This window comes from Vicugna pacos, unplaced genomic scaffold, assembly GCF_048564905.1.
Source record: "Vicugna pacos unplaced genomic scaffold, VicPac4 scaffold_103, whole genome shotgun sequence".
NCBI lineage: Eukaryota > Metazoa > Chordata > Mammalia > Artiodactyla > Camelidae > Vicugna > Vicugna pacos.
This window is the reverse complement of record NW_027328783.1, coordinates 4,249,457-4,264,471: the sequence shown is the minus strand read 5'-3', so window position 1 is coordinate 4,264,471 and position 15,015 is coordinate 4,249,457. Positions and strand designations below refer to the sequence as shown.

Below are 15,015 nucleotides of genomic sequence, written 5' to 3'. Positions count from 1 at the left end.
CAGGTCGCCGGACACTCCTGTCCCACTCAGCTAGCTGAGTGCGGAGTGGGGGCGGGGCCGTTAAGGTGCGGGACCCACGGGGGGAGGGAGGCTGCCGCGGGGGAGCCGATCAATTCGCTCCGCTCTCCCCGGAGGCGGAGCCAGGGGCGGCTTCTGCTGCCCTAGAGGCGGGACGCGGGTCTCCAGATGAACTTGCTCCTGGGAGGCGGCGGCGGAGGCGGCAGGGGCAGGGGATGTGTTCCAGGGAGTTGCTCCATTTCTTCTCTCCCCCACGGCCTGGCTTGGGGGCGACGTCTGCCGCCGGAGATTTGCCTGAGGTCCGACTCCAGGTGAGCTTGCTCCTGGGAGATGGGTGCGGTGCGGTCAGGGGGCTGGTAAGGTGGTGGCTGCAGGCATAGGGAGGCTGCCCCGGAGGAGATTGTGGATTAGCTCCATGTCTGCACCGCGTGGTCTGAAGGCGGCCTCTGCTGCTCCAGGTCCCGGGACACCCCTGTCCCACTTTGCCTGCTGGGGGCGGGAGGCAGGGTAGTCAGGGTGCAGGGGTGGCGGTGGTCGGGGGCCTGCAGCGGGGGAGCGGCCCATTTGCTCCCATCTTCCCCGCGTCTTGTCCTGGGGGCGGTCGCTGTTGCCCTGTGTTATGAGACGCGTGTATCCTAGTCGGCCTGACCCCGGGAGTTGGACTTGGTACTTTGGGGGTGGTGGCAGCAGCAGCAGGTTTTCCCATGGAACTTGTCCATTTGCTCCCACTTCCCCCCATGGTTTGCCCTGGGGGCGGTCCCTGTTGTCCCAAGTTCGTCGGACGTCCATCTCCAGGTCAGCCTGCTCCCTAGAGAAGGCCACTGTGAGGTCATGGGCAAGAGTGGTGGCTGCTGCGGGGGTAGGGGCTGCCTTGGGGAGCTGGTGGATTGGCTCCCGTCTCCCCGATGGCCTGGTGTGGGAGTGGCCTCTCCTGCCCCAGGTCACCAGACGCACCTGTCCCACTCAGCCTGCTGGGGGAGGGGCGCCCTGGGCGGTGCCTTTAAGGTGCGGGGGTGGCGATGGCGGGGGTAGAAGACCTGCAGCGCGGAGCCTGTCAATTTGCTCTCCTCTTCCCCGTGACCTATCCGCGTCCTCTGCTGCCCAAGAAGCCGGATGCCCGTCTCCAGGTCAGCTTGCTCCTGGGAGACGGGCCCGATGTGGTCGAGGGGCAGGCAGTTGCGACGGCCGGCTGCCCCGCCTAATGGGGCCACTTCTTCTCCTCTCCCCTGACCTGGCCTGGGGACGTCCTCTCTGGCGCAAGATTCGCCTGACACCCCACACCTGGTCTGATTGCTCCTGGAAGGTGGGCGCGGTGAGATCAGGAGGTGGAGAGGACAGGGGCTGCCCCTGGAGAGCTGGAGGATAAGCTCCAATCTCTCTGCAGGCCTGACGTGGGGGCGGCCTCTGCTGCCCCTCGTTCCCAGGTCACACTTCTTCGGGTCATATTTCCCCGGGGTTGCGGTAGGGTGCGGGGGCGTCGGGGTGTTGGCGGGGGTATGGAGCCTGCCGCTCGGGAGCTGGGGGTTTAGCTCCCATCTTTTCCGCAGATTGGCCTGAGGGCAGCCTCTGTTGCTCCAGGTCGCAAAGCAATTTCTCTGACAGCTTAGCCACCGGAGGTGGGCAGGATGGGCTGAGAGGGCTGAGGCAGCCGCCAAGGCAGCGACGGAGGGGGCTGTCCCTGGCCAGCTGGTCAATTTGTTCCCATCTCAACCTTTGCTGCCGCAGTTTCGCAGAACGCCCTTCTCCAGTTTATTCTTCTCCAGGGAGGTGGGCGCAGTGCATGCAGCCCGAGGTCTGGGCTCTCCCTTGGGAGGGGCAGAACTCTCTTGTTCTCCTTTGTCTTTATTCTTCAGCGAAGTGGTTACTGGACGCAATTCTTAATTCTGAGAAAGTGTAGCCTGTGTTATGGAAGAGCTGCTGGACAGTGAGGTTTCTGGGTGGATTTTCACATCAGCTGATGCCCCAGGCAGGCAGGAAAGCTATTACTCAGAGCTTCTTAGTCTGGGGTTGGGGATGGCCCCGCCATCCTCACCATGCTTTTTAAAAATGTGTTACTCCCCTCTTTTTCCTAGGTGACATTTTAGGTTATTGGGTCTCAGATTGCTGACACACTCATCCCTGTTCTCAGACATCTTTTAAACTTGGGTGAAGTGATAAGTAGGGGAAGATGATTTACTGAAAGGTAAGAATACTTAAATTCGCATTAAAGCTACATTCTGTCAAGCTTTCTAAAATGATTTTCCTCTGATTCTAAATCCACGACCTAGTGAATGTTGTACTCCTGTGTAAATTATTGATCTTCACATCACATTTGTTGAGTGGTCAACGAGATTTGTTAATTAGATTATTCCTGAAAGGAAAAGTTCAGGCTTTTCAGAATTCCTTGTCTGATGTCACCCAGGCAGTCACAGTAGAAGACAGAGCTGATATAAAAATCCCTCAGCTGCCTGAACTGCAAAGCTTCTGGGATTACTGATCCCTGAAATGCAGGTGACTCTTGATGATAATCTGGGGGATGGTTTAAATGATCAGATTCTTCCAGTCCTATAAATGGGTTCCGTGGCCCCAGCCCCGGGAGAACTGGACATAAGGGCCATATCGTGTGTGGTGGGATGGGAAGGCAAGGTGTAAGAGCTGGAAACACTGAGATTCCACACTCGCTAAACACAGACTCCAGAGCCTAATTGTTGTCAGGTTCTGTTCTGGATTTGAGAGTGTGTTCATACATGATTCTTGCCCTTCTGGAGTCACTGCCTGGGTGGAAGTAACCTTTACATAGATCTGTGGAGGATGACATTTAAGTAGATGGGCTGTTATGGTTCTCAATGTGCCCAGGCTTGCTCTTCCAGGCACTCGTGGGACTAACGCGAGTCATGTTATTCACTCATTCACTGATTTATTACCCTTGAATTGATCACTCGTCCCACAGTAAGTGAAACAAGGTAACAGGAAGCTGAGTTTTGTCCCCTCTCCTATCACTGATTGTTTTTCAGTCGGGCGCCCTGCGTATGCATTGTGAAACGGTGGTATTTCGTGCCCAATGGGGCAGCACTGTCAGTTCTGAGAATCAGGGGAGACACATGGGTAGGACAGCACCCTGACACACATGGCACCCCCCATCCCGTGAGACAGAATTGTCGATGCTCAGGTGACCCGATGTAGACTGCGGTGCTAAACCTGAGCATGTTTAGTTATCCTGGTGGCTATGAAAATACAGACTACCAGTCGCTACCTCTGGAGACTCTGAGGGTGTGCACCCCAGGATTCTGCATTTTAAGAAGCACTTTAACGAATCCTGATGAAGAGATCTGAGTGTCCCACGGAGAAACACTGGTGTGCGAGGCACCAATATTGAGGATTCTCAGGGAACGATGTCTTTTTAGGATGGTCCATGAGCCCTCACTTTAGACTTTTGCCTTGGGTTTAATTGTATGTGTTCAGAAGTGATGTCTTTCAATTCCAGTGCATGTCAGCATGCTCTGTGCAGGGATTTACTCTCAGTAGATGGCAAAAACTATGATTCTTCAGGTCACCGCGCTACACTGTGAACGATATTTTATTTTGGTTTTCTTTGTAGCAATGCAGAGTCTCCCGAGAAGAGATTTAGACTCAACAGCTTTGTGTCAGACTTTGGAAGACCGCTGCTGCCCAAGGTGTTCTCTGGCAGTGCAATGACGAATCTAGGTCCCTCTTTCACTGCTACATCAATGAAGTGGACCACTTGGACAAGGCCAAAGCTGGTATCCCTACCATAGCCCTTTACAGTGTTATTCGGCTCCAGGAAGCCATCAGATGCAGCAGGTGGCCAGAGGAGGAGCCGAACAGACTCATGAAATGTGACATCCCCAACTTTATCAACACGGACCAGAACTCTGCCTTTGTGGAAGATGATTTCCTGATTTTGTAACTACCGATTGTTCTAGAAAATAAGCCAGTTGCCCAGAACTCACACAAAGACTTGAATTGAGAAACGTGCTTTCTCAGGTATCTTTCTGAAGATGTGAAGTCTGTCTTTGTATGGAAGGACGTCCCCTTTCACAAAACTGAATGTGTTTGTGTCTGAGAGAGGGAAATGGAGACAGAAAGACGAAGAAGCAGAAGAGAGCCCCCTCAGAAGAGATCTAGTTAAGGTGAGTTTTTGTGCCTTTAAAAAACATTTGGGGTTTTAGGGGGAACAAAGTATTTACACTGTCTTATTCTCCTCATTGGAAACCTTGGCCCCGTCGTCAGAGTCAGCGGCCTTGAACGGGGGTTGCACGCTGCGTTTCATCTGGCACAGCCACTTCCACGCTCTGCCTTTAGCACGTTGCTTTGCCTGTCAGGGTTGCCACCCTTTTAACTGTAAGGTGAGGAGTCTGGAGTAGATGATCCACCCCAGCTCTGCTGTTTTGCAAATTTCTGATTTCGTATTCGGATGAGTCTGGGATACACCCAGAGCAGTATAAACCAGGCCCTACCTCCTGCCTATTGCTGGGGCATCCCTCAGGTCTGTGCCTTCTACTCAACCCTTTACTGAGCCCAGCTTTTGTCAGGAGCCCAAGTGCCTACCGGGATGGCAGGGGACTTGTCTTTCGTGGTCACGGTGGCCAAGAATTCTATTGGTGTGCTGAAACAACTCTTCTGAGATCCTCCACCCACCCCTGCTCAAACCTAATGACAGCACTACGGTTCCTTTCCTAGGAGGAGGATCAATCCATGGTGCATTTGATGACAATCCTGTCCCCAGGGATGCACGGAAGTTTATCAGCTGATTGAGGGGAGGTGCCTCTGTGTCCCTGTATCTCTGTCTGCTGACAGTTCGCTGCCACCGGCTACTGAACAAGAAAAGTGCTATTCACCATGTTGTGTGTTTTCCAAATGTGTAGGTGATGGTCTTGTGGCTCGTGCGTGGGCTTTGATTTGGGATGGTGAAGGGCTTATAAATACCTCATCAACATGTATTCGAGGTGGCCTGGTGCCACACAGATTTGATTCATGAAGGCATCAAGCCTGCACACTGGTTTGGAAACAACTTGGTTTTGATCAGTTCCACTGCATGCATGACTCGCTGCTAATCTCTGGGTGGTTTTTTCATTTCAGATTTATTCACCCCATGTCTTGCTTAAGCTGAAAAATACATTTATTTCACCAGAATATTCTCTGATTCTTTGTTTACACACATCCAGTTTTTTTAATTCCTTTAAAAATGATTCTGTGTTTATAATGCCTCCTAATTTCTATCATCTCTATGTTGCCAGTGGCCTGAGACATGCACCAGATTTGATGCCGGAACAGTTCCACCAAAAGAAATCCCTTTGCCGTAATATCTTTTGAGGAAAATATTATTCTTTAAGGCTCTAACAGTAAATCGTAGAAGAAAGCATGGAACATTTCTTGTAGTTAATACATGTTCATGCGAAAAGAAATGATATTTTCATTAAACAATGTTGATTTTAATAACTTTTACAAATGTGAACATTATTATTCATAATTTAAGTAACCAGATAAAACCACAGTTATTTATTATGAAGATTGAAAACTATTTACATGGTCTCTTAATTAGAAGTAGCTTTATTAGAAGACTGAAGGGTATTTAAAAGATGGAAAAATACCCATGATGACACCATCATTTTTATTAACTAAATATCAAGAACTGTGCAGGGATAAGATTTAACCCTCTGCAAACTGCCAAGTTAGCATGAGGTAGTTTGTGGATGCTGCCAGAGGACAGGACACTCCCCCAGGATCAGAGACAAAGGACTCCCTGCCAGCACAGCAGGCAGCCTGTGGTTCAAGTTCATATTGGTTCCTGAGTTCCTTTCCTATTGCTGTTGTAACAAAGGACCACAGACTCAGTGGCTTAAAGCAATACACATTCATCTTCTCACTGTTCTAGGGTGCAGTAGTGCAAAGTCAATGTCAGTGGGCTAAAACCAACGAGTGGCCAAGGCTAAGTTCCACACCTAGGCTCTTGGGAGGGATTCGTCATCCTACCTTTCCCAGCTTGCAGAGGTGCTCACACTCCTTGGCCCAGGGCCCTGTGTCACTGTGACCTCTGCTGCCACTTTACATCTCTGTCTCTGACTATATAGATATAGAGGAAGAGTCTTCTACATCTGGTATGGACACTTTTTCCTACATGGACATTGTATCCTTATTTATGTGCAGATGAAAACCCCTTCCCTCCAGGGTGCGGTGGCATCAGCTCACAAGATGACCACTCTGGGCTTTAAGTGTCCTCTTTGTATTGTCATCAGGGAACTTCTCTCTCCATAGTTAGCTCTGTGTTACTTTGTTGTTATATTTTACCCAGAATTACTGAAAGTTTTACTTAAAAGGGATCCTAATTAGCTCTGTTTACCTGTTTCCAGAGCTGAAAGCTTCAGTTCTAGAGTATCAGTTTGATTTTTCCTAAAAATACATTCCAGTATATTTCTCTGGTGAAAGTCTCTACCCTGTTATCTATTCTCCCATCATTTCCTTATTTTCTTGAATATATTAAAAGTATTTTATAGCCTTTATTGGTAACTCTGACGCCTACATCACCTGGGGTTTGCATCCTTTGTCTAATGCTCCTTATTCTCATGTTATCTGTCATATAGTCTGGACATGTTGCATGTCTAGAAATTCTTTATTACATGGCAGACATTGCAAATGAAAAATCCATGTTATCTTCTGTGAGAGCTTTTCTACCTTCCCGTTAGGCAGACAGTGTGAGGGACTGATCATGTCACTCCAATCAGGCGCTGAGGTGGATCAGGACTAAAGTGCCTTTTTTCTTAAAACAGCTTTGAGGTATACTTGGCAAAATAATTTTCACACGTTTAAAGTGTACAGCTTAATATGTTTTGACGTAAGAATATCCCCAAGGAACCATGACCACACTCAAGACAGTGAAGATACCCATCACCCACAAAGCTTCTCTCCTGACTTTTGTTGTCCCTCCCTCCCTCCCCGTCTCTTCCCCTGGGAACCATTGATCTGCTTTCTATCACAACATATTGGTTTGCATTTTCAAGATCCTTATATGAATGGATTCATGCAGTATCTACTCTATGTTGTCTGACTTCTTTCATTCAGTGTAATTATTTTGAGAATCATCTGTGTTGCTGTATTAATAGCTTATTTGTCTTATAGTAGAGTATTGTTTAGTGCTGAGTTTTTACTGAAGAGTTTATTGTGAGCAGTGTTTGTATAGACCATCATTTCTTTCTGCATTTACTTCTTGATGGATGCATGGGTTATTTACAACTTGAGCTATTATAAATAAAATAGCAGTGAATATTTGGTTATAAGTCTTTGTATGGACATATGCTTTTCCTTTCTAAAGCACCAGATGAGGAATGTCTGGATTATATGGTACATAGGTGTTTACCTTTTTAAAAGAATCTGTTAAAGACTTTTCCAAAATGGTTGTACTATTGCAAATTCCTCGTGGTGTGTATCAGTTCTGGTTGCTCTACTTCCTTGCCAGCACCTTGTAAGGTCAGTCTTTCTAACTGTATTCATTCTAGTATGTATGTGAACTAGTATCTCACTGTGGTTTTTAAAAGTATTTCTCTAATCACTAATGACACCTTTAATCAGCATCTTTTCATATGCTTATTATCCATCTGGATATCTTTACTGAAGTGTGTTTTCTGGCCTCATTCATTCAGGTGTTTGAATTATTATTGAATTTTGAGACCTCTTTATTCTGGATCAGATACAAAGAGAGACCATTATCAGATATATGATCTGCAAATAGCTTCTGTCTATGGCTTGTCTTTTCATTTGCTTAGCAGTGTTTAGAAGAGCATTGAAGAGTCTTCATGTTCATAAAGTTCACTCTATCAGTTTCTTTTTAAAATAGATGATACTTTTGGTGTCATAGCAAAGAAAAATTTGCCAAACCCAAGGCCATAAAGCTTAAGCCTATGCTTGTTCTCCTAGCTGTTTTATAGTTTTAGATTTCCTATTAAGATCTATGATCCATTTTGAGGTAAATTTTGTATATTTTGTGAGGTGTGAATCAAAGTTCATTTTTTTTTTTTGCGTATCACTATCTAATTGTTCCAGCACTACATGCTGAAAAGATCCTTTCTCCACAGCATCCTTTTTGAGAATCAATTGTCTGTATAAGTCTTGGTTTAGTTCTGAACATTCTATTGTGTTCCATTATTCTATTTTCCTGTTTTACACCAACACCATAATTTCTGATTACTGTAGCTTTATAAAAAAAAAGTTTGAAAATCAGATAGTGCAAGTCTTCCAACATTGTTTTTCTTGTTCAAAGTTGTTTTGGATTTTTGGGATCCTTTGAATTTTTATATGAATTATAGAATAAGTTTTTAAATTCCTTACATCCTGTTCTGCCAAAATTCCACCCATGTCTTTGGCCGTCTCCAGAGCCACATTTTCTGAAGAAGTCTCTCTAGATCCCAGGTGAAAGGAATTTCTCTTTCGTCTGTGCTCAAATCACATTTGATATTATTTGATTCCATTTAATCATATTTGCCTGTATGTACTTGTCTGATCTTTCCAGCCATTTAGTAAATCTCAAAAGATTAGGAATCTTGACTTGGTTCCCTCTGTGTGCTGAGAAACTAGTTCTATGCTTTGCAGGAGTGAGCCCTGCAGTAAGAGGTATCTGCAGCACACATCTAGCTCATTGCTTGAATATTGTCAAGGAATTCTGCAGATTTAGAATTGTTTATTGATTGTTGTCTCCAAGACGGCTCAGTCTTTTTTATTTCTATTGCTACTGCTGCAATTTCAAAGAACAATGGGCTAGTTATTTTGCAAATATCAAATCATACTCTAATTGTGTTGTCACGCAAATTACGTGCTGCTGTGTCTTAACAACCTGCTTAGTGTTCACAGGCTCCTTCACTCATGGAAAATTTGGGAGAATGTCATATCCTTAGAGATAGCAATGCTGTCTTTGGCGACCTGAGCAGCAGTATCTGAATTCACTCCTGCTATTTTTCCAGTGTCCCCTCTAGACCTCCTCCAGCCCTCCATGGGGGGCCCTGCAGTTCTGCCCTAGAAAAGCCTGTTGCTTCTCAGGAAGACTTCCCTATGAAACATAATCATGTCCTTCTTGTGGGGACACTCAGTCCAGAGACCTGAAAGCAGGGGAAAATGTTCAGCCTGCTTTTGGTAGAACCTAAATTCTTCCATACTTGTTAGAAGCAATTTCAATGAGGAAACTGTTTTGGCATCTAACAAATCAGCATAAATGACTGATGAGGAAGATCAGCTTCCCCATCCCACTCAGTCGTCATGTTGATGTGACACACACATTGGCAAACATTTTCCCCTGTGAGCAACGTAAAGTTCAAGACGTTATGAATGGCTTTTTATTTTTATTTCTTAGTCTTTCCACATTCACTGTGTCTCGTGAGATTATATGAATCCTGCTTATTTTCAGCCCAGCACTAAACTTTTTAAAAGGATCACGTGTTTAAAAGGCTAGTGGACAATTTTTTAGAAGACAGAAATCCTTAGATTTTGGTCCCAGAGTTGAATCTTGGTTAGTGGTGAATGAAAATTCCCGTTAAAATTTTAAATTCAGTGATATAAAGTCTTAAAAATAGTTAAATATTAGTCAATTTCATTAAACACTATAAGAGTTATTTACCTTTAAGCCTGTTTCTGGGGCAATTTTGCAATGATTCCCTCCCTTTATCGATTCCCTCTTTATCAGAATCCTTGAGAGGCCCCTGTCATCATTGTCAGTATCATCATTATCATCATGGAACTGATTCTTCTGGAAGATTCTAGGAAAATAAAGAGATGGACGGGATTATGTGTAGGTCAGTGTGTGCATGTACAATAAGAACAGCTGTCAGGCATTAGATGCAAGATACCCATTTCATTTAGGGGAGAATGTGGTCATGAAATCCTGATGTGGTGAATGAAGGAAGCGGTGGGAACAGGATAGTCAATGGAAAGGAGGAGGAAGTGAGTGAGTTGGAGAGCATAGATCCTTGGTTAGTTGATCAGCACATTGGTAAGAATGAGGGGAGTGTGATGGCAGAATCATGTCCCTCCCCGGCCACAGGGTAGCCACCTGTGACATGTTACTGTACATGGCAAAAGGGATGACAGATATTTTAGGATTAAAAATCTTAGAGGATTTCTGTCTCCTAAATTGTCTATTAGTTAGCCTTTAAACCCATGATACATTATTATAGATTAGTGCAGGGGCACAAATAAAAAGGATTCATATAATCTCACCAGACAAACTGAATGTAGAAAGGATAAGGAAGAAAAACAAAAAGTCACTTATAAGTGCCTTGAACCATAAATTGCTCATGAGGAAATGTTACACAAGGTGAATGTCACAGCCACATACATACTGCCTGAGTGGGATGGGACAAGGGGATCCTGAGATGAGACAATAGGGTGAGTAGTCTGGATTGTCCAGGTGGGCTGAATGTAATCACAGGGGTCCTTAAAATGGAGGATATTTCCCAGCTGAGTTTAAAATCAGAGGGAGGTGTAGCGATGGAGCAATGTTCAGAAAGGCTGCTGACCATGAAAATGGAGGAAGTTGAGGGGCACAAGCTAAGGAAGGTGGGTGACCTCTGTAAACTGGAAAAAAAAAAGGAAACATTCTCTTCTAGACCCTCTAGAAGGAAGGAACCCTGCTGGTATCTTGAATTTATCCCAATGAGAACTGTGTTGGATCTCTGACATCCACAGCCATAAGCTGATAAGTCTGTGCTGGTTTAAGCTATTAAGCTTATGGGAATTTGTTACAGTGGTAATAGGAAAATAACATAGTGAGCGGTAGTGTAAGGGATTAAAGGTCTAGGATGGGGTGTGGAGAGAATTCTGACATTTACACCTAAAAAACTACCAGGTGAAGTGGGAAGGTGTTTTAAGGAAGACCTACCTGGCAGGGCTGTCAAGCAGACTGGAGTGAGCGAATCCTTGGAGTTAGAGGAATCAATTAAACCTCTACAAGGAAAATAAGAAATAAAATGTAGCAGGGCTTCAGTGTTAGTAGATGTAGGAATGGAAATGGGCAGAGAGATATAAACATTATTTTGAAATTAGCTACAGGTTTGATGACTGCATGTTTGGGAGAGTTAGCCAATGTGTGGACTGAATGCATCCCCTCAAAATCCATATGTCGAAACCTCATCTCCCAGGTTGATGATATAAGGATGCGGGGCCTTTGGGAGGTGATTAGTAGGATAAAATGAGGTCATGAGAGTATTGCCCTCATGAATGGTATTAGTGTTCTTATACAGGGCCCCAAATTGCTTGCTTCTCACTCCTCTCTGGGCCATGAAGATAGTGGGAAGACAGCCATCTTCGAGCTGGCAATCCTCTCCCAGATACATTGACCTTGAAAGCCTCAGCCTCCAAACCATAAGGAATATGCTGGTTGTTTAAGCCACCCGACACACGGTAATTTGTTACAGAATCCCAGACTGACGAAGACAGTGGAGAATGCCACTGCGTTTGGCACTGATTGCCTGGAGAATGCTGAAACCCAGGGAAGTGGGCAGCACAGACGTTTACTCACTTAATCCTGCCAACACTGTAGGGGATAGAGTCTACATTTTCCTCGCTATTTAAAAGGTAAGGAAAAAGAGGCACAAATAATAACAATGACAATGACAACAACAACAACAACAGCAACAATAATTTGTCCAAGATTCACACAGAACTCCCTGGAGGGAGAGTGAGAATTAATACTTATGCAGGCTGGCCCCAGAGCCCCTGCTCATAACTACTAAGTCAGATCACCTTGCTTATTTAGATCAGTTTTTTTTCAACTGTGATATGAGTGTACTGTGTCCAGTAACTTATAATTTCAAAATACCTCACTGTAAGGGAAACATTAGTCGCAGGCATTACAACCCACAGAAAGCTAGACATACAAAAATAACTTGTTAGGGCAAGATAACCAATAATGTTTTTAAATATTATACCTGCTGACCCTTTGCAATAAAGTGTTTATTTATAATTCTGTCTGGCTACAGAATAACATCATAATCCTGCATGTGGCTGGTGGCTCCCGTGTTGGACAGCACGGGTCTAGAGAATTTAAATGACTTGCCCAGCATTGCCCAGGAAGCTCGTGGTGGGATCAGAGCTATAGTCTGGGACTGTTCCTTCCTATCCAGCAATTCCCTCATGGAAGTTTAGAAGCTTCTCCTTTGGTGCCCAGCTGTCTATCCGTACTTATGACATCTTGTCAGGTGCCCCGGCCTGCTCCTGAACATCAGCCAGAACCCACTTCTGCTCTTTTTTGGCCAGGTAATACCTTCTAGCAACTTCCATTGCCTTCTTGGCATCAGTTTTTACATGGAAGGGTAGTGGCTAGAGAAGGAAATGTGTCCACATGACAGGTTTTTCATAAATATAGTAGGAGTGGTCAAGAGAAGAAAACCTCAGGAATACGAGTGGAAGCAGGTCATTTAATATACCAAATGCGTACTTTCAATGTATGTTTGTGTTTCCGAGTCCACGCTTGTTCTACTCGTGCATTATAGGCCAACACATCAGGAGACAAGGATTTGGGGCAAGAAATAGCGGCTTTAATTTGTAAAGCCAGCGGAGAAGATGGTAGACCAATGTCCTGGAGAACCATCATCCCAAGTCAGAATTCAGGCTCTTCTTATATTAAAAAGGGGAAGCGGGAATGCTTGGTTGTTGCAAACTTGGTGCATGAATTCTTTGTTGTTAGAATCCTTTGTTCTTGCAGCTCTTCACCTGGGTCAGATCCGTGTAAACCTCCAACAAGCAAATGTTATTTTCTATTCTGTATCTTGTTATCTTTATACGAATGGAAAAGTGTTAATATCCTTCAAAGTCAGAGCCTTGAGAATAGGGTCTCCTGTATATTTCAGGATCTAGGCAACATTGTTTCACAAAAGGTGCAGAAACAGCAAGACTAAGCCTAGGAAACAGGGCACACGTTTAAAGTCAAAGGAACAGATCTAATATGGAGTCAGATTTGTTCTTTCCTATTTCAGTAGTGCCATGGAGAAGGCACTGTGGGCAGCTTTCTGTAGGGTCCTGGAGGCTTTCTCTCTCAGCCTCTGTGCGCCTCTATTGAAAACCCGTCATCGCTATCTGGCCTGCTGGAAAACCAGTCCGCCTGTTTTGCCCTGAAGTTGTGTTCTGTTTATAACTCATCTCTACTCCTTGGAAAACAACTCAATAAAAACTCAGTTGGTTTCCCACCAGCCCTGAGCAGGGGTGAGGGATAGCATGTTATTATTTTATTAAAAAAATATATAAAAGAGTTTTAAAACAGCACTGGGCACATAGGAGAGAGACAATCAATGCTTCCTGGCTTAAATCGAAAATGATGACTCAGTGAGTCTATGGCTGCTGTATTTGCTGAGCTAGTTACTCCTTTGCTCCATTACACATTTATTTTAACTGAAAAAGAAATATATGCATATGGTTAAAAAAATTCAAACAGAGCAAAAAATACTCAAGTGAAAGAAGTTTTCCCTCATCCTCTGTTCTTACACGCCTCCCTGGAGATGCCAATGTTTACAATCCTTTGTGTGCTTTTCCAGATATGCTATGCAAGTTCCCACCAATGTATGTAAATTCCTTTAAAGTTTTACTTATTTTTAACTTAAAGGGATTTAAATCCTCAAGTGGCTTCTGCCACAGTAATAGAAAAGAAGAAATCTGACTCCATATTAGATCTGTTCCTTTGACTTTAACCCTGTGCTCTGTCTCCTAGGCTTCTTCTTGCTTGTAAAACAATGTTGCCTAGAGCCTAAAATATACAGGAGAGCCTATTCTGAAGGCTCTGACCTTTAAGGGTATTTAACACTTTTCCAATCATATAAAGATAACACGTTGGCGAATAGAAAATAACGTTTGTTTGGTTGGAGGTTTACAGGGATCTGACCCAGGGAGATAGCTGCAAGAACAAAGGATTCTAACAAGAAGGAATTCCTACACCAAGAAGTTTGCAAAAACCAAGCACATAGGAAAGCAGCCTGAATTCTGACTTGGGGAGATGGTTTTCCAGGACATTAGTTTGCCATCTAGGTCTACAGAAACTTGCTATTCCATGCCCCAACACTTGGTCTCCCAACTTACTGGCCTGTCCTGCACTGAGGAGAATGAATTTGGACTCAATAACACTTCTACCTACCTAGCAAGTTGGACACTGGGACTGAGGGCAGCTCTCCCACACACAGGGGCCTACGGTGAGCCCTTGATTATTCCCCGAGGTTGGGGTGTGGTTTACCCAGGAGGGATGGGGACTCTACACCAACACTCAGGCAGTCTGCTCCTTCTGGGGCTCTGACATTTTACCTCCCGCTCCCTGCCAGCCCAACATTTGGGACAGTGGAGCTAAGGCAGAGATCGTGCCTGCCTGTTTCCCAGCGTGTAAAAGGGGAATATGTACTCTTCCCAAGGTAGTTCTGAGAAACAACACCTGCGGGTGCTTGGTTCCCTGAGCAACAGTAAACCTAGCTCCTTGTGGGGGCAACGGGTATGATACCCGTAGGGTTTCTGCAGAGACCTTAGCTGGAGGGCTGGGCCAGGGACGTAAAATATGAGCTGTGGGCAATGACGGGTAAGAGAAGGGTGTATAGGCAGGACTGCTGCCTCCTTCGGGGTGCCACAAGAGGTAAAACGCTTTCTCCCCATCTCTGTTACTCCCCTCCCAATTCCAGATAACTGCCTTCCCTCTGCTCCTCCTGTCCATGTGTCTCCCTCCACTTTTCCCCGCCTCCCCTCCTCCTCCCCTATTCTCCCTCCCTCGGTTCCCCTTCTCTCTCAGGACCCAGAGCGGATCGCTGGCCCTCCTGCGCATGCGCAGTTGCTGCCAGCTGGACCGCGGGTTGGAAGCTCCAGCTCCGAGCCGGGGATCGGCCCCAATGGCTTCTCAGCTCTGTCGCCCTGTAGGCCTTTGGCTACTGCCTGGGGCCGGGGCCTCTGGCTGTGGAAGTGCAAGGTGAGGGGATATCGGGAAAGGGGTGAGGCGGCTGCGGGAGGGCGGTCGGCGTGTCACAGCCCCCCAGGGCGCCAGTCAGCGTG

The 15,015-nt window shown here is 45.5% G+C and overlaps 1 protein-coding gene and 1 long non-coding RNA gene across 2 annotated transcripts in view; both read left to right on the top strand.

The window, feature by feature from the left end:
• The first annotated feature begins 128 nt into the window (after nucleotides 1-128).
• On the top strand, nucleotides 129-3,870 carry LOC140694731 (uncharacterized). Its single transcript, XR_012070344.1, has 3 exons — nucleotides 129-329; nucleotides 2,091-2,200; nucleotides 3,596-3,870. It is a non-coding gene; the product is annotated as an uncharacterized lncRNA (long non-coding RNA).
• A 10,010-nt stretch (nucleotides 3,871-13,880) lies between these two features.
• LOC140694719 (uncharacterized) overlaps nucleotides 13,881-15,015 on the top strand; it is a 31,753-nt gene continuing 30,618 nt past the window's right edge. Inside the window, exons 1-2 of the mRNA XM_072957830.1 lie at nucleotides 13,881-14,177; nucleotides 14,652-14,932. Coding sequence (XP_072813931.1) covers nucleotides 13,985-14,177; nucleotides 14,652-14,932 — 474 coding nt within the window. The 5' untranslated portion in view covers nucleotides 13,881-13,984. The remainder of the gene's footprint in view (nucleotides 14,178-14,651; nucleotides 14,933-15,015) is intronic.